Here is a 19,426-nt window from a genome sequence, read left to right as displayed (position 1 = left end):
CGGCTGAAATTGAAGTGTAATACACGGTTTTTCGGGATTCCGGGGTCCCGGAACAAAATTCTCCGCAAATCACATTGAAAGTTCTTCGGGTCAGTTAAAGCGGCCACACAAAGTTTGAGCACCAACGGAAGACATTTGGGGGGTGCCGGTGTGCCACAAACCAGCATTCGCCGAAACTCGGATTATCGTGAAAAATATGTTAAAGCTCGTTATTTGAGGCTGAAATCGAACAGGTTGATTCCTGAAGAGCTCAGACGCGTGATTGAAAAACAGGGAGAAAAAGAAACAGAGTCCGATACGACCTTCCGAACGGCTGAAATTGAAGTGTAAATACACGGTTTTTCGGGATTCCGGGGTCCCGGAACAAAATTCTCCGGAAATAACATAAAATGTGCCTCGGGACAGATAAAGCGGCCACGCAAAGTTTGAGCACCAACGGAAGACATTTGGGGGTGTCGGTGTACCATAAACCGGCATTCGCCGAAACTCGGATTAACGTGAAAAATGTGTTAAAGCTTGTTATTTGAGGCTGAAATCGAACAGGTTGATTCCTAAAATGAGATCGGACGCGCGATTGAAAAACAGGGAGAAAAAGAAACAGGGTCCGGTACGACCTTCCGAACGGCTGAAATTGAAGTGTATAATACACGGTTTTTCGGGATTCCGGCGTCCCGGAACAAAATTCTCCGGAAATCACATAGAAAGTTCATCGGGTCAGATAAAGCGGCTACGCAAAGTTTGAGCACCAATGGAAGACATTTGGGGGTGCGGGTGTGCCACAAACAGCATTCGCCGAAACTCGGATTATCGTGAATAATGTGTTAAAGCTCGTTATTTGAGGCTGAAATCGAACAGGTTGATTCCTGAATTGAGCTCGGGCGCGTGATTGAAAAACAGGGAGAAAAATAAACAGGGTCCGGTACGACCTTCCGAACGGCTGAAATTGAAGTGTATGTGCCAGTCTTGCTTTGATGGCCTCCTCTAGCACTAGGTTTCTGAGTTGTGGTGCTATTGCCACTCATTTAGCTGAGAGGCTAACTTCTTTTGAGGCTTTCTCGGAGTACACTCCTCTAGCCACCCCGGTGCCTACCATGGACAGCGATTACTTCCTCGACCTGAAATGGTTGAGAACTTTGGAGGATGGTAGTTTTGCATGGAGGGTGTGGGGGATGAGTTGGATGAAGATACCAGCTTCTGAGCACCTCCCACCGACAGAGCCTTTAGCCGAGGCAGTGGTGGCTGCCGATTATGATGAGGAGGAGGATGAGGAGGCGCGTCCTGCGAGGCAGACGTACTTCATCGTCCCGAAGATCCTCCGAACCATGCCTGAGCCAAGGAAGGTGGAGAACGTGAGAGCCGAGGAGGACCGACCCAGGCTAGGGAGAGGGCTGCGCGGTTTGAGAGAGATGGTGGCTGAGACACAGCCACATCCGACAACACCACCACAGCACCCGTTTCCTTGTTAACCTTACCTTGATACCCCGGCGACACGTGAGAGCTACCTGGTAGAGAGAGTGTCCTCTACCTTGATGCTCCGGAACATGCATGAGATGGCGTATACTCAGGGAATTGGGACCGCGGGACCGCATCCAGTTTGGTGGAGGGGAGTTGGGGATTACTGCGGGGTTTTCCACTGCTACGGGGTGGATGAGTCCACTTGGGGAGTACCTCAGTCCTACCCTTACGGCGGCTTGACCCCTTGGTATGTGAGGCCGTATTCTGGAGCCGGTGGTGATGCGGGTGTTGGCATATCTGGAGCAGGCACATCAGGTGGCGGAGGAGTGATACTCCTTTTTCTCTTGTTATGTTTATCGGTTGTGTTGGATATTAGTTATTTAGATTCGTACTTATCATATTTGTTTTGTATTGGTGGCCATAAGGCCGTATTTGCTTTAACTAGAACTTGTTCTACAGGATTTGGGGTCGGATATTCATCCCGACTCGCAGTTATGTGATCATCTATTTTGTGTTTCGTTGATATGGAGGTATTTTGACATGTGGCCACTCGACCGAGTTCCCCTCACTCGATCGAGTAGCTGCAGGTGGGGCAGTTAGAGGGGTATTCTGATCTCGGGCTACTCGATCGATTAGCTAAGATACTCGATCGAGTAGGGCCAGCTCGATCGAGTGCCCAACCCACTCGATCGAGTAGCACTGTTACAGGTACTTTTCGAGGATTAAATTGTTCGAATGTTCCTATTTTTGCGTATTTCGATCATTATCATGGTTATTGAAGATTAGCAACATGTTTGGGTCGACTTATTAGTTATGCTTGGGTCCGTACTTGACTTATAAATGACATTTTGTGGGAATAGATGCGACACAAAGGTTTCTTTTATTGCATTCATTTTACTTCTCAACGTCTACAAATAAGCCTAACTTATTTATTATCGAAAAGACTCGTCACTTATTTCACGGAATTTCCATAACTCCATTATATACAAATTGTACATGCCTGTCTTTCATGGTTGTTGATAATCATTCTCATAAAGTAGCGGGTGTATATAAGTTAATGATAGTCGTGATTAGTGAGTAATGTCGACAAGGTACAATATGTGTAAGGTTAAGTGGCAGGAAAATTGTTTAATGGTGAACTTCGGGGATGAAGTTCCTTTTTAGAGGGGAAGAGTAATGTCGCAAAAGAAAAAGCCACAATTATAATAATTTTTATCGTATGTTTGTAATGTTTTACCGTATGTTTGTAATGTTTGATAATGGCGGTGTTACATTTCGAGTACGAGTTTATAATTGTTTAATCATTTTGATGAGTAAATGGTATGTTTAAGTAAAAGATGAGTAATTTACTATGAGAAGATAGTCATAAAGTGATAAGGATGTCAAGAACAGTAGCGGAGTTGTGCGACTATGAATCATGCATTGTGTGAATCTGTAATAGGATCGTTGTGTGACATGTTTTGTGTTGGTAGTTGTTGGCCAGTGAAGTATAGTCTCGTAGTTGCGTTGTTAATGCGTGTCTGAGGAGTTCGGCGTAGTAGTATAATCGTTAGCCAAGTTGGTCGTGTTGGTGCATGTTGTGAGTTTGGTAATTCAAGTAGTGGTTTGCAGAAGCTTGTGTATGGGGTGTGAGTAGTGGACCTGTGTCGGGAGAAAGCGGGTGTCGACCTTGGGTTTCTTGTCGTGTCGTTTGGGGGAGGATGAGTCGAACTTCGAGGACGAAGTTCTTTTAAGGGGGAAGACTGTAATACCCGCCCTTTTAGGGACCCGTTGACCAACGTTGACCGACCTTGGGGGCATGTGATAGCCTTTAGGAATACGTGCCAAAGTTGCCTTGTGCCATGTTTGTCTTTAGGATCGTGTAGTACTCGATAGAGTAGAGGCTACTCGATCGGGTAGCTTGGGTACTCGATCGAGTAGCGTCTTTCCAGCGAGGGTTTATAATCGTGTTTTGTTAAAACCGCAAATCATTTCCGCCTCCTTCCTTCAGACCTAGATGTCGCCTCCCTCCTTTCCCTTCACCAAATACCTTCCATGAGAACCTTTGAGGATGCTAGTGCCTTGAGGATGAGTTGCTTGAGTCGGGTAACGGTCTTAACGCCGTTGTGAGATGCGTAGGTATGTCATCATCATCGTCTTTGTCTTTGTCGTTCCTTGTAGGGTTGTAGTGGTAGTAATAGACTTGTATGCTGTTTGTATAGGGGTTGCTTGCTTGGTTGATGTCTAGTGGTTGATCGAGGAATTGTTGTGGTTGGCTAAAGGTAGGTTCGCCTACTCAGTTTCTGTTGGTTGTCTAGGGTCTCGGTTGTTGTATCGTTGTTGTGACCGTGTGGCTGATTGTGTATAGTAATTGGTTGGTGTGTGTTGTTCCATTGGTTGTTGTTGTGGTGCAGCTGTTTGTGATTGACTGTCTGTGGTTCTCGAGGTGCGTCCTCGGCTGAGTGTAGTCATTTGCGAGAGTGGCTTCACGCCCTAGTTTCGCCCTCCGTGGAACCCGCCACGGGAGGGGATGTGCACATTAATGGGACAGGGTTATCGCTCAGTATGATGAGCGGGGCTTAGGTGGGAACGGCTGCGGTCCCCCACTGGCAGGGCTGGTCCAGTGGACAGTCGGTGACAGTGATTGGTTGGAGTGGTTGTATCTAGTGTGTGTGCTTGGTTGTGTTTGTAGTATACTGATAGTTGATGTTGTGTCTTGCCTCAGTTACTGACCTCGTGTGGTTTGTCTTTGGTTTGTTTTGTTGTGTCTACCGTGATCCCTTATGGCGAGCAGTCAGTTTTAGCAGGTGTTGTCTTGGATGGTAGCTGGAGTCCGGGCAGGGATGAGTCTTCACGAGTAATGACAGGAGTAGCTTATGTAGTTTGGATGAGATGTATCTTTCATTTTAGTAGTTTGGTTGTATCACTTGTAAAATAACTATAAATGTTCTTTTATCGACTTTTGATGATTACTTACCTCGGGCAACCGAGATGGTGATGCCCTTATATGCTAAGGAAGGTCTTGTTAAGGCTCCTTGGTATATGGGGGTGTCACATGGACACTATTTGACGTGTTCATCAACCTACCCCTAGCTCAGATGGCTCGGCTCCTGATCTCCCATACTCGGGTTGAGGCATGCTATACGGCTGATTAGGACCATCTTAATTATAATTGTCAATAACAAATGGTCAAACAACTTCTATGGGTAACTAACTCTGAATATTTGTTTTCCCTGCACCATTTATACTTTATAAAACATTTGCTCCTTGGAATTTATAAGAACAAACTAACACAAATTATAAAATAAAATCGATATCAAAACAAAATACGATCATTAGATTTGTTAAACATTTAAAATAGTCTTAGCATTTAAGAAATTGGTTAATTAACCAACATAAACAAAAATACGGATTATTATCTAGGTTTCTTAGATACTTCGTACATGTTTAGGCTTAACTTGCGTCCGTCAAAAATTCAAAAGGAGAGAAAATTCGTTTCGCAGCGTAGATCAAATAGCCCACCTCATAAAAAAAAAAATCACCTAAACCATTTCCGTATTTTATTTATTAGAGATGGTCAAATGCGGTTTTGGGCCGGGCGCGAGCTGGGCTAGCATGATTTTTAGGCTCACGGAGTCCCGGACATGCGGATTCACGGGTTTTAAGCGGTTTTTTTAGCCCACGGGCATGTAGGTGAACTATGAAGGAAAGTATGCAACTTTATAAGGTTTGTGACTTGTTAGTAGACTTGACAAAACTTATCCCTCGAATGACTCGATTCGATAAGGCTAACCAGAAATCCGAATTTGACTCGAAAAGTGTGACTCGAATTTTATTCGATAGGGCTGACCCGAAAGTCACCTGACTCAAAATGACCCAATTTAAAGTGACTCGAAATGACCCAATTGATCCGAAATGACTTATTTTAAGTAAAATGTTTACCCGAAATAATCCAAACGGCCCGACCCAAAAATGTTTTGATCCGATAATTATTGACCCAAAAATAACCCAATTTAAAGTGACCCGACTTCAATCCGAATAACCCGTTTACCAGGTGGACTTGTGACTTTCTGAGTATGAATTTTCATAGGGTTTATCAGTAACACCTTCACTTGATCACTTCAGACCCAAAACCCTTTTCTCCAAACAATTGTAATCAATTAATCAACTTCAAAAATGTGGGCAATTCGTCAAGCTTCTACCAATTCTCTCAAGTATACTCTTCTCTCTATTCTTTCATTTCTGTTTTTTTTTTCTCTCTAAATTTTACATTATAATAGAAGAAAAATAAAAATGCTAGAGCTTTATTTATTTGATTTGTTGTTGTAATTTTAGGAAATGCATGAAACCCAATTACTGTTTTCATTTTTGGGTATTTATAATTTTGTATTTTGATTACTGTTTTCATTTCTGGGTATTTATAATTTTGTATTTTGATTACTGTTTTCATTTTTGGGTATTTATAATTTTGTATTTTGATTAGTAAGGAGGGTCGGATGTAATCGATTAATAGCGATTTATATAAGTAGGAAAATATATTGATGTGAGGATAAGTTTAATAAATTTGATAAATTATGGTTCTTGGAGTTAAGGTTTCTGTTTGATTATGTGAATTATTGTTCTATTTGTTTTTTCATCTGTCCTGTGTCAAATCGATCAAAAATGTTTATTTATCGGGAAATGATTAATCGTTAGGGGACTGATAATCATGCTGTTTGTCTGTTTTACTGAAAATCGTGTTGATAATTGTTCATGGGGTTGGTAATGGTGCTGTCACAGTAAAGAATGTAATGTAATTTGACTGAGGGAGTATGAAATTAGTACTTTGAAAATTATTAGTTCAAGTTACCGGATTTTGGGTATAGTAAAAGGAAAATGCATGAATGTCACCAGAAAAATTGGTGTAGGAACATTGTTTGATAGAACTTTAGCGTCTAAACGGTAAAAAAACTCTGAAGAGTTGGTTAGTGTTCATGGGTAAGGTGGCACAGAAGTCGAGGGAGGGATATCTTGAATGCGGTTTATAAGTGCAGGTGGATTTGGTTGGTTAAGACCATGCTCATGTTTTTATTCTTTGTATTTCAGAGCTTCTGGCTTGAAGATAACAGCTCTTCGAGCCTGTTCTGCTCTTGGACCAATCAGCAGCCATACAAAAGACAATTTAAGCGCTTCCAAGCCGCACTTGTTTAATAGATGGATAACATCTAAGACATGCATTTCCACAGTAGCTGTTTCTAAACTCTTTTCAACTGGATGTAGGAGTATTTCTTCACAGGCAGGCGGTAAGAATGGTGAAGATGAAATTGAAAAATCGGAAGATGGGTTTTCTGAGCTAGTAACATTTGCAGCATTTGAAACCGCTGAGACGGGTATTGTAGATGGTTCAAGTAGCTCTTCATCTGATAGTGATTCTGATTCTTCATCTGATTCTGATTCTACATCGGATTCTGAATCTGACTTGGATAGTCTTGATGCAAGTTTGGAGGACGCATTTGAAACTGAGCTTCCCGGAGACACAGTGGAGAATGCGGGTAGCGCAGCATCAAAAACGAAATATGCACCTTCAGCTCTACAGAAGTTGATTATGGAGGAGTCCGGGTCTATTTTTGGTGCTCTTGACAAATATTTTGAGGACAAGGAGTTAAGTCGCTTGGAAGTATATCAAGTTTTGTCATACCTTCATAAGCGCAGGTTGTTTGTGCAGGCCTTGCAGGTGTGTTTGCTTGCTTTAATCTGGGCAGGAGACTCTTGTGTCCAGTACGGTCCCTTATTATGAAATTATAATCCTTCAATCCTTGAATTTAACCTTAATTACTGCTTGAAATCCATTGTTGTTGTTACTGTATGCGATTTTCTCATGAAAGTAGGAAGATGGCAGGAGGGTCTGTAGTATTCCGGAGATCTGATTTTCATTTCCTGCGTGATTTTTTAGATAAATTCGATAATTATGTGCTATTTAACCCTATAACATGGCTGAATCTTTTGTTTCTCAGCTGTCAGAATGGCTGGAGAGAAGAGATGATTTTGATTTTTTGGAAGGGGATTATGCATCTAGGATTGGTGCGATTGCAAAGCTACACGGGCTTAAGGAAGCAGAGAGCTATGTCGACACTATTCCTGAATCCTTCAGAGAAGAGGTGGTCTACAGAACATTGTTAAAGAACTTTATCTCTGTGAAACTTGTGGATAAATCTGAACAGTTGTTCAATAAAATGAAAAATCTAGGGTTTCCAATTACAGTTTCCACTTACAACCAGATGCTGCTTCTCTACAAGCTTACCGATAAGCGAAAAATTGGTGACTTACTTCTAATGATGGAGAAAGAGAATATTAAGCCTTCTGCTTTTACTTACCAATTGTTGATAGACACAAAAGGCCACTCAAAGGACATCAAAGGTATGGAGCTAATTGTCGAGACGATGAAGGCTGAAGGTTTAGAACCCGACCTCAAGATCCAAGCCGTTTTAGCTCGGCATTATGCGGCTGCTGGACTGCGAGAAAAGGCCGAGGAAGTTCTAAAAGATATGGAAGGGAAAGACTTGATGACTAACCGTTTTATATGCCCTACTCTCCTCCTTATATATGCTTCTCTTGGGAAGCCTGAGGAAGTAGAAAGAATTTGGAAACAGGTTGAGCCGATAACTAGGCAAGCAGATTTCTTTGCTGCAATTACCGCCTGGGGAAAGCTTAAGAACATTGAAAAGTCAGAAGCCATCTTTGACAAAATGATCAAAACGTACAAAACCCCGTCCACCAAGCATTATAGTGTAATGCTTAGAGTTTATACAGAAAACAAGATGTTCAGCAAAGGGATGGAGCTACTGAAGCAAATGCCAGACGCTAATACTAGTAAAATGGGACCGATGGCGTGGGATGCACTTGTCATGATGTATGTGGGTGTCGGGGAAGCGGAGCAAGCAATCTCTGTGCTGCATAAAGCAACAGAAAAGAAGCAAAGAGTGAGACCAATGCTTAAATCCTACATAACCGTTTTAGATCATTATTCCGAAAGGGGTAATGTTCATAATGTTGAGAAAGTTTTCCAGATGATGAAGCAGGCTGGCTATTTTGCTGGGAGTAGGGCGTTCAGCTCTCTTCTCCAAACTTATATAAATGCCAACGTTCCGGCATATGGGATGAGGGAAAGAATGAAAGCCGATGATTTGAAGATAAACGATTCATGGGAAGCAAGATTGGCTCTCGTAGACGTGCTTAGAAAAACAAGTGTGTCGGATTTACTCGATTGAAGAGTTCCTATGATGATCAGGAAACCATAATCTTGCCAGCTGAAGAGGTTTCGTTCCTTTAAATCGAATAACATAGGGTAGCTGTATTTAAACTACGTATTGTTTAAAGAGTACTAAGGGATTGTATTTAAATTAAATTCGATCGTGTGTTGGGAATGGATTATGTCCATTCTGGTGTTTGGTTGGACTGTTTTGAAATGGAGTCGGAAACCTGATTATTCATTCAACACCATGCCTCCGGCCACCATACTTATGGAGACTGCTAACATGGATTGCGCATTTGCAATTTTGCACCTCAGAAATGGTAATGTGGTTGGTTAGGTTTGAGCTCGATCATTTTCCGGGTGCGACTAGTGTAAGGTTTTTGTTATGTAAGGTAAAATTTGTTATTTTACCTATTTCAGATTGGTCATATTTGGAGCTGTTATGATCTCAATGTCGTATAATGCAATGATATTCAAGTTCATACGCTCGATCATTTCTTCCCACAAATGCATGGAAATAGACATACCGGGAAGGATGCTACCAACAAATCCTCTCGAGTAGGATATCAGCATAATGTCGATCTCACCACACAAAAAATGAAGCCCTACCCCAAAAATATAATAAAAGGTGATTTTACCGTTCTAAATCAAGTAGGCGTCCTTCAATAGTGACGGTCTAAAAAACAATCACCAGGAGGAGAACCAACACAAAACCCACAAAACACTATATTCTCATAAATTCACAATCATGTTAATCAAGATTTACAAGAAGTCTCCCTCGACTAATAAGCTAGTCAGCTCTTTAAAAAATGAAGAAACAAAACGTATTAAGCTTATCATTGTAGATTTCAAGGACATACGCCTTTCTGTGCAAGCATACTGGGGGCAAGAATCATCCTTATAAATTCCGAATGTTCCTGAAAAGAAATGACAGCAGTTATAAGCCACAATTTCTAGCAAGAAAACGAACATTAAATTATAGAAGTATCTTGCAAAACGGTTTTACACTAAGATACTGTAATCATCTCTATAAACGACACATATCAGTATATAACTCCGGTCTCATACCACAAATTATACCAACTAAATATTCTTTTTACGGTTTTTCTAACGTGTGCCCTAAGGGCACACGGTAAGAAGCCATTTAAGGAAATATATTTAAGATTCAATCATGAGAAATAGAAATATATTCTCATTTTTACCATTTTAGCAACCGTTTTTTAGCTGTATTTGGGTCTAATAGTTCTACAAGATAATGCTTATGTAAAACCACCTCATATAAGTATGTATTTGTGATTCACCAATATGTTACCTTGGAGAATGTGTTTGCGAACCATTAACAGGTCCTCTACCAGCAAGACTCATTCTCCGAGCTCGTTGATCGTTCTCCTTGTTGCGAATAGAAGCAACTTCTTTCTCCATGGCCGCTACTTCTCTTCTCATTTTTTTGGCTTCGACTTCCATGGCTTTGTTTAGGGTCTCTACCTTCTTTGACAACATCTGTGGAATTCAGAAGAATAAACATTGAAGCCATATGGAAAGTGGGAGGTCATGTTAGTTCGACTCTACATTAATAGGTTTATGGAACCAAAACTGAACCTTACCAATCCGACACTTCTCTTAACAGACAGAACCAAAAGGGAGCTACACATGACAAGACTAAAGTAGTAGACTTTTGTACGATATTTAATGATATGAAGCCCTACATCTCAAATTTTCAACTTTGTGAAAATATTTATGCTATGAAGACGTCTCCATTTAGGATAGGCCGATAGGGTCCCTGTGACAGAAAACTTGAGTTGCATCTAGTTTTACTCTGGATGATGTATGTGTGTCTAACACTCGTATCCGAGTCCAAGTAAGAAGGGTGGAGCAGTCTCTAACCTCAATAGCATCATCCTTGTCCTTGAGACTTTGAGATTTCTCGTGACAAGCTTTCCTCAGAATTACAACTTCCTTTTGTAACATATCATACAATGCGCCAGACACAGTATCATCGCTGTCTGTATTGGTCTTTCTGGCTGAATTACTATTTTCCGCTTCTCTTGGACACCCAGTATGATCCTTGTCAATGCCATTTGAAATTGCATTGGTAGTTCCCCCTGCAATTGGCTCTGGTATGTCCCCATCTTTTGCTTTGATGCCACCATTAGATCGCAGGGTCCCACAAGGCGAAATAGGGGTTTTTTTAGTCAAGTATCCATTAGAAGACAACCTAGAGAAGTTCTCAGCTCCTCCCAACGATTGACGACGAGCTTTGCCATTGCTTGTGCTTCTCAACTGGGACCGACCATTGCTCACACTTCTTACATCTGAAGGACCACGAGAGGGGTTAGCACTTGGAGATACTCTTAGCTTTTCTTCTAACACCTTGAATCGTAGATGGTATTTCTCCTACAAATAAGTGATATAAACATTAGACAGGAGTAATGGACAGACACAAATTGTACAGGTCAGTCTTGTTGACAGAACCGACACATTAACAAATGCTCAAATGCATTGTGTACATAACAGATGTACGTTTACTTTGATGACGTGATAAATATGTCTTATCATCATTATAGCATATGATGTCAAAATATAGGTTCTCTTAATACTAGTACTCTCCTATAAGAAGATAGGAGAGTAACTGAAGAAAAGATTACACTAAAATAGAAAAGATGGCACACCCACTTTTAATTGTGCTTCCGCCTTTGCTGTGCGCTCTACAGTGGCAAGCTTATCACGAAGTTGCTGCATTTCTCTCTGCAATAAATTAGCAAACGGAGCAAGAATTTAAGACAACTAAATTGAAGTTTTGCAGCCTGCTAACTCCGCGGTAGCACAAAATCCCCCTCTCCCAAAAAAAAAAATTAATAATATAAGCTTGAAAAAATAGGAGTAATGTTATGTTTCGGTTAAATTTATTTCTCAATGACCAAGATCATCATGCAGTGCACGTGTTGCATGACTTGCATCATCACAAAGCATATAGCAAAACACATTTAAGGGTCCAGTTTAATGCTACACATTCCCAAAGAAAAATAAACTTCCAATAATCTGTCTGGTTCGTATTCTTTACAAAGATTATCCTGATGTAGTCTTTACATTTAACGACAACAAAACTAATCCCAAGTCAGTTTATATTCACATAGATACCAGACATGTCCCTATGTCAACACAAATTCTCATTTAAGACAGAAGTATCCATCATAAGCTTAAGACGGGTCAAATAATGACCCATTTGCATAGATATGAGAGACTTGTTGCTAGGTCAAAATGACCATTCAAATAGTGTGGATAAATATAAATCTCAGCAAGTTTTTGGTCAAATAAATACTCCGTATTAGTTTAAGAATAAACTACTGATAGAAATGCAACAAAAGAAAAGGCTACTGTTCAACCATATAATGACAAACCTGATAACATTTTCTTTCTTCCAGCCATTGCTTAACAGGCATTACTTTATCATTGCCATCTTTCCACTCATTAGCAACTACCGTAGCTACCCTATTTGCAGTGACTTTTGCACGAGCTAGCTCCCGGTCTAGAATTTTCTTCTCATCCTATACAAATAACATAAGAGAGTCTGACATCAGCAAAAGGCAAGCACATCGACAAGGACCAACTGACCGACACTTGCTTAGCTAGTGAAAGCATATAACCCCTAAATGACCGACACTTGCTTAACTAAATGTAGCAAGGGATCAACTCTTTTGGAATGTGCCATAAAGAATATGGGACAATGTATATAGAGGGAGTATGTTAAGAGTTTAGAATTACATTGATCTCCTGCATTTTACGCTGGTAATCTCGAACCGCATTAGCAGCAGCTCCACCTGCCAAAACTGCTTCCTCAAGCTCCCTAACAGTTTGGGTAAGCTTTTCAACCTCTGCAACCTTTTGACGATGCATCTTGTCCAGAATTTTGTTTTCTTCCTGATCGAGGACGCAAACTTTAGCAAACGAAAATTAAATGACCATAGACAAATGAAGTAGTAAACTTGTAAGTTGGGGTAAAAACCTGGCAAATCTCAATTTGCTTCATCAATTCCTGGTTCTTGTTCTGCAGATCATCAACCAGCGATGCCTTTGCCATAGCCATCTGAACAGTTTTCTCTGCCTCCAATAATGCAGCTTCCTTGGATTTTGTAAGACGATCCAGAGCTTTGTTGTCATCCTGCAATTTTGCAATCTGGAAACAGAGAAATTCACAAGTAAATCATTAATGCTAAAATATATAAAACACACAGCTATAGAGCCTAATTAAAATGATTTGAGGTCAGCTAACATGAACCGTCATGGCGTCATCTAATACCATTAACGAGACGTAGAATGATGAAAATTAAAGGAAAATAGGAAATAGAGAAAACTGAAGGCATACCTCCTGTCTGGCCAACTTTAACTCTGCTTCAAGTGGAGCGATAATGGCCTCAATGGGAGGCATGTCGTCATCCTTTTGTGCAGCATGAACTCGTCTAAGTGTAGCTTCAGCAGCAAATTGAGCGGCAAGAGCCGCTTTCTTCTCTTCATTGATTTTTTTAATTTCAAGGTTCTGAAAAATTATAATCATTCCATTGAACAATAAGATGCAAATATCAACATGCACAATCCAAAAGGTGATGCAACCAACTCGATTTCAACTTGCTCAAAACTCAAATGTACTCGTATTATTTAACCATTATACCTTGCTATCAAGAGCAGCTTGAGTTGCTTTAAGCTTCCCATCCACTTTATGTAGTTCTTCATTAAGCTAAAATCCAAAACACAATAGCTGTGCATCAATAACCACAGTTGCTCCATTTCCTACTACACATATACACAAAATACCAGCTTTTTGCAAAAATGAAAATAAATAAATAAATAAATAAATAGATCTGTTTTAAAAGAACCCCTAGGGGATGCATGTGAGGGATTGGAGGAGGGAAACAGCTTTGATTGTAGGCATACCTCTTCAACTGCCTTTTCTTTCAGACGGTCTGATTGCCTCAATCCCTTTATTTCAGCATGAGCTTCTCCCAATTCCCTATCCTTCTCTGTGAATACACGGGAGAGTATTTTGGCCATTAGCTAAGATTTTCAGAATGGAAACCCAAAAACCTTCCCACATCAATAATAATGTCAAAAAGTTAGAAACTGTAAAATAGATGGGCATTTTTTTTACTTGTCATGAATCAAGCATTACTATGAATGGTAACGAATTGGTGCCATTTACAATGACTGGCATGATCAAAAAAGGCGAAGAGAGCATAGTCTGATACTCTGATGTGATCAAGTTAACATTGTCATTAAAAAGTTTAGAGTTTTTACTCGAGGCATAATTTATATCAAGATTAAGTTCAAAGTATGCATAAAATTATTTCATAATTATATTTAGAAGACGAGCCAATGCTCATGATTCTAATTTCCAATTCGCAATGATATGCCTGCCTAAATTAGCATCAAGCTGTTTCTACTTTGACGAACTTGTTTGTTTCTCCCTAACTCTCCATTCCATATGAGGCCTAGTCATCATGATATACTTCAAGCACGTATGCACACTGATCAGTACCGGGAATCCCCTATGTTTATCACTAAGAGAGTCACAGCTCACAGCCATCGAATTTATTGTTGGAGGGTAATCTATCTATTATTCATACATTCTTCTATGATCCGACGACAACTGAGTGAGCTGACAACTTGCACAAGGCATGCATAACATGTCTTTCAGATTCAACATATCCCAAGTCTCCTTCAAATCATCCCACATTTTAGAATAAGTACTCTGTAAATGACAAGCCTAAAGCTACATGGTTGGGGGGCATGTAATGCAAGACTAAGCATATAGTAGAAAGTTCTACTAAATTAATTTCTCGGTAGAATCACAATCACCCTATAATTACTTATTTATTTTTTTCGTACGGAAGGAGGTACGAGATCAGTATAACAAACAGGACAAAGGATTCAAATTTACGACGTGTTTGTCAAAAACATTTAATCACAACTCTCAACCACAAGGCCGGGACCTCAAGGATACAATCCTATTATAAGATGTAAGCGGATAAAAAGTTATTGAATACATTAACAGCTGCTAAACCATTATACTATACAAAGAGTTAATAATGTTGACATTTCTAAAAATATTACATTTAAGGTTGTTTCAGCTAGCAAGTTACTGCAACAAGATACACTATACAACTACAGCAACAATAAATAATTGCAATGAACTAAGACAAATAAGAAAAACTCATTTTCCACTATAAGAGACAAACACTTCTTCCAAGAAAAAATAAAGGACAAAAACTTCAATTTCTAACTAACAGAGTACAAAGAAAATTGACAAAAAAAAACAAAAATTGCTAAAAAACAAAAAAAATTCAAATCAAAGACAAACGGCGTAAAGAAAAATCCTTTTTTTTTTTCTTAAACTGATCTAAAATGAAAGGGATATTCTCTCGTGTACCCCCAAACTTTTTCGTTTTCTATGATATACCCCTCTTTTTTCGCAAAAAAACTTTGACCGACAATAATTCTCTGTTACGAGTTCAGAAAACGGTTATTTTTTTTCCAAATCAATTATCTCGTCAAGGCCTTCAATTTGAAAAAAAAATTCGCCGCTTTTTGAACTCGTAGCCGGTAGTTATGGTTGGTCAAACATTTTTTAACGAATAAACTTTGACCGACCATAATTCCCGTCTACGAGTTGAGACGTCGGTGAATTTTTTTTCAAACGGAAGACCTCTTAAATACGGTCAATTTGGAAAAAAAAGTTTATCGTATTCAACTCAGAAATTTGTAGTTATTGATCAAAGTTTTTTTGCATGAAAAGAGGGGTATATCATAGAAAATGAAAAAGCTGAGGGGTACACGAGAGAATATACCAAAATGTAAACTAATATAATTGAGAATTCAATACGAGCCAAGCTAAAGCCACAATTGTTTTCTCTATTTATCGATAAATAATTCGCTATTTCCATAAAATTTTGAACTTTCTATCCATAAACTTATATAAATAAATCATAGGTTGACAAAATTTTCGATTATATCACCAATTTTAAATACCTCAGTCAAAATTCTCCATTTACTTAATAAACTATCCAACTCAACTTCAAGCAAATGACCTGACCTGAACAAAACTAAACGGAACAAAATGTAACTAGATGACCTGAACCGAACTGAATTGAACTTAACGGAATTGGAGTGAACTAAAATGCGTAAAATAAAACCGGCTTTATTTGAAAAGATTAAAAAAAAATCACATTTTTTTACCATTATTACAAAAAAAAAATCAAATATTTTCTCAATATTATTCATCTTAACATACAACTACCATATTATAATCAATCAATTAATTAAAAAAAATTAAAACTTTGTAAATATGATCAATTAAAAATACACAAAAATTACAACTTTTTATCACAAGAACAACAATTCAACTAATTACTACAATCACATGAAACAACCAAAAAACATGAATCACAATTTCAAACAAAAAATAAAAAGAAATTAAATAGGAGAGAGAGAAAAAAGAACAACAACCTCGGACTTCATTTTCAAGACGGGTAAGTTCGACCCGAACAGGATCGGATCCATGTAACATATGCGTAAAATCCTCAATTTCCGAATTTACCCTTGAATGTCCACTCATACTGTTTTTCCGACGACCTTTTAACGACGATGATGACGTTAATCTCGTCGGCGCCGGCGTATGATCGCCGTTAGTGTAATCACTCCTCGACATTTCCGAAATTCTCCAGCGAGATCGTTAAATTGAGTGGAAATTGGGGATTAGGGTTTGGTTTTAATCGATTTGGGGATGATTAATTGGGGAAATTGGGGGAATTGAGTAAGATTAGAGAGAGAGTGAGAAAGAGGGAAAAGTGAGAGTTTTAATAAAGTTTTTTAAAAAGTATGGAATGTTTAATTATTTTTGCCTTTTTGTTTGGGTTGATTACGATTTTTAATTATTTTAATTTTGATTTTAGGCGGGGATTTTAATATTTAAAGAGGAATTTAGGGGGTGCTTAACGGTATTCATGGGTTAACCATAAATACTTGTGTTAGGTGTCGATCTGACAAAATTGACCAATCCAAACTCGACCTATACAATCTGATATATATTCGTCCGTTATTTGAACTGAGGATCTGATCTTGACGTTGACCTGAGTTGATCATAACCAATATGACCCGTCCCGAATGTGTATTATTTTACATACCCAAAAATGACCAGAATCCGTAATGATTCAACCCCAACCTAATCTGACTCGAATTCTTTCAAACTCGAAATGAGTCAGCTTGAACCCGACCTGGTAGACCAGTTTGTTATGTTATGTCTGGTAGTGGGACACAAGATGGAACATAAAAGTGGGATATGTGATCTTAACTAGTTTTTATAAGTTTATTATAAACGGAGTATTTTAGTTAATATTTTTATTTAATAATATAATATGATTATGATTGGATCCGTTTTTACGAAATTTGACTAAGGCCCTGTTTTTTGGCTGAACTGAATTGAATGGAGTTTGAGTAAGAGTTAATTTCTTAAGAGAATTGACCTATTTGAACAAAACTGAATAAAGTTGAAATGAACCAAATAGAAGTGAATTAAACGAAATAAACTGAAATTAAACGAGAAAAAACAGGGCCTAACTGGTTGAATTAGTTAAATAGATCGGAGGAAGAGTGATTAGTTAGTGAGAATGAATGGGAATGAATGATGGGGAAGTAATAGTTGGTGTCCACGTTTAGGGAATGAAGGAAAGGGGAGATTGGTATCATGCTACTCTTCTCTGACACGTGATGGATGTTTTCTTTTTCCAATTTACTACAATTATTATTAATTACTTAATCATCTCATCAAGAATGGACGATCATAGTTATCGACCGAATCCAAATTTGGTTGGATTGGTAGTAACCCGTAACACACTTAATATCAAAGTTGGTTGGGTAGACGATAAGGATACTCATTTTTTAAACAAATAGTTAGGGATGCAGTTTCTAATGAATGAAAATCCAAATTTGGGTAGCAATCTACCCATTATGTTGTCTTCGGTACTCCGAAATATATTCCCTAGGCCCCCAACTATCTCATGTCGCCCCTGTAGATCGGGGATACTCCTGATCAACAACAAAAAAATACAAAAGGGGTAAAACTGTCTGATGTACCGTATTATTCAGCTAGTCTCCCGTCAGGCAACTCATTTTCGTCTGAAGGCTTCAAACGAGCCATATGTGACTCATTTAGAACCAAATGTATCTGAACAACACTAGTTATAATATTTTATCGTTAAATGGTCATATACTGAAATCTTCAAACGAAATATAGTCCGTCTTAAATGAGAATTAGTGAACTCCGTATTAAGTAGTGTACGGTTGTGGTGTACTACCCTATGAAGGAGAAGAATAATAGGGTTGGTTGGAGTAGATCGGATGTACTTGTACGTTGTACATACAAATATAGAGTACAATAATAAGGGAATTGGAGAGTTGAGATAAATTAAAAGAGAGAGAAAAAAGAGAGGAGGGATTCGGTTAGAGGGAGTCATGTGATCGTGTATTGTCTTACCAACTCATCATCTCTTGACCACTTTGATTGAGTTGAGCCTCGCACTTTCCGATCTTATTCTCCGCTTAATCTATCTGTTTCTCACATTCATTTCCTTTCCTCTTCTTCTTTCTTGGTCAATCACACTTCACACTTTCCCCATCTCTTAATTCTTTCTACCCATAATCAATTTGTCTTTGTTTAAGACGACTATATCTAGTCTTGAGTGTAAAACAGGTCAAACATTACCTTATATAGCCGAATGAGACAAAAATTTGTCATTCCTTAGACATTATGACAAAAAATTGTGATAATATAGTACAAACGTCGATTACCATACATAAACTCGTATATATCCATTACGAATATATACACATGTGCGCAAAGACATGACTCGATAGCATAATGTATAGACCATTTTTATGTGGGATATTTGAGTTTTTTAGGTAAAAAAACTAGATTGATTCTCCAGGGTAGGACCAACTTATTTCATCCTTTCGAATGAGTGAAGTAAGTTGAAGTCACCGGCTTTCAAACCAGCTCGAAAGAGTTGGACATAAATTGTCCAATAGAAACCCTAAAGTCAGCAAAGTTTGTTGGTTTCACGAAAGCAATAGAAATGTCGGACATTTGAGTTGGTGCAATTAACCAACATCCCCAACTAATCTAAATGTAATATAAGGGGCCAAGAATCACAAAAGTGGTCCATTAACTAATCTATAAAAATCTTCACTTAAGTAACTTGGAGTGAGTTTAATGGCAATAACTTTATGTCGCTGGTTAAGACTTCAAAAACAGACTAAACAGTAAAGGGAATGGAATTGCATGCCCCATTTTTTTGCCTGCTTTTAGTACGGCATTTGCATACGTCTTCTTCATATCATCAACATACTGCCTCCGTGTTCCCAGCGTCTTTGTCAATACAGATTTTCAGGATTAAGATGCTCTCACATCTCTAGTGCATATATACTCTCTCCATTTCCGTCATTTTTTCCTTTTACGTTTTTCTTATTCGAGTGTCCTAGTCGATTTTCTACCTTTCTGTTTCAAGTTTGTAAAACTAGTTTTTTCTTCAAGTTTATAGCATATGTAATACATTTTTTAGGTTTTAGTGTCAAAAGCAAACGTAAAGAAATGATCACAACGTAATGAATATATTTTTAAAACTAACTTATGGTTAAGATAAAGTACGTACCTAACAATATAGAGCTCACTTAATATCAAAATTTTTTGTTTTCTTAAAATAATCCAAGTTATAT

General features: G+C 38.6%; 2 protein-coding genes across 2 annotated transcripts; one reads left to right on the top strand and one right to left on the bottom strand.

The window, feature by feature from the left end:
- Positions 1 to 5,479: 5,479 nt before the first annotated feature.
- On the top strand, positions 5,480 to 8,908 carry LOC141642004 (pentatricopeptide repeat-containing protein At1g80270, mitochondrial-like). The gene is made up of 3 exons (XM_074450659.1): positions 5,480 to 5,648; positions 6,520 to 7,147; positions 7,428 to 8,908. Exons 1-3 carry the CDS (start codon positions 5,611 to 5,613, stop codon positions 8,679 to 8,681), a joined length of 1,920 nt encoding a protein of 639 aa, XP_074306760.1. The 5' UTR covers positions 5,480 to 5,610; the 3' UTR covers positions 8,682 to 8,908.
- Positions 8,909 to 9,375: 467 nt separating this feature from the next.
- Positions 9,376 to 16,710, bottom strand: LOC141642005 (microtubule-associated protein 70-1-like). The gene is made up of 11 exons (XM_074450660.1): positions 16,163 to 16,710; positions 13,595 to 13,680; positions 13,332 to 13,397; positions 13,029 to 13,199; positions 12,669 to 12,839; positions 12,428 to 12,583; positions 12,064 to 12,210; positions 11,339 to 11,410; positions 10,550 to 11,059; positions 9,978 to 10,165; positions 9,376 to 9,582 (listed from the first exon to the last, which is right to left on the bottom strand). Exons 1-11 carry the CDS (start codon positions 16,362 to 16,364, stop codon positions 9,564 to 9,566), a joined length of 1,788 nt encoding a protein of 595 aa, XP_074306761.1. The 5' UTR covers positions 16,365 to 16,710; the 3' UTR covers positions 9,376 to 9,563.
- Between the last annotated feature and the right edge of the window lie 2,716 nt (positions 16,711 to 19,426).

Source organism: Silene latifolia, chromosome 2 (assembly GCF_048544455.1).
Source record: "Silene latifolia isolate original U9 population chromosome 2, ASM4854445v1, whole genome shotgun sequence".
Lineage (NCBI taxonomy): Eukaryota > Viridiplantae > Streptophyta > Magnoliopsida > Caryophyllales > Caryophyllaceae > Silene > Silene latifolia.
Note: the sequence above shows the minus strand (reverse complement) of the source record. Positions and strands in the feature narration are given on the sequence as shown.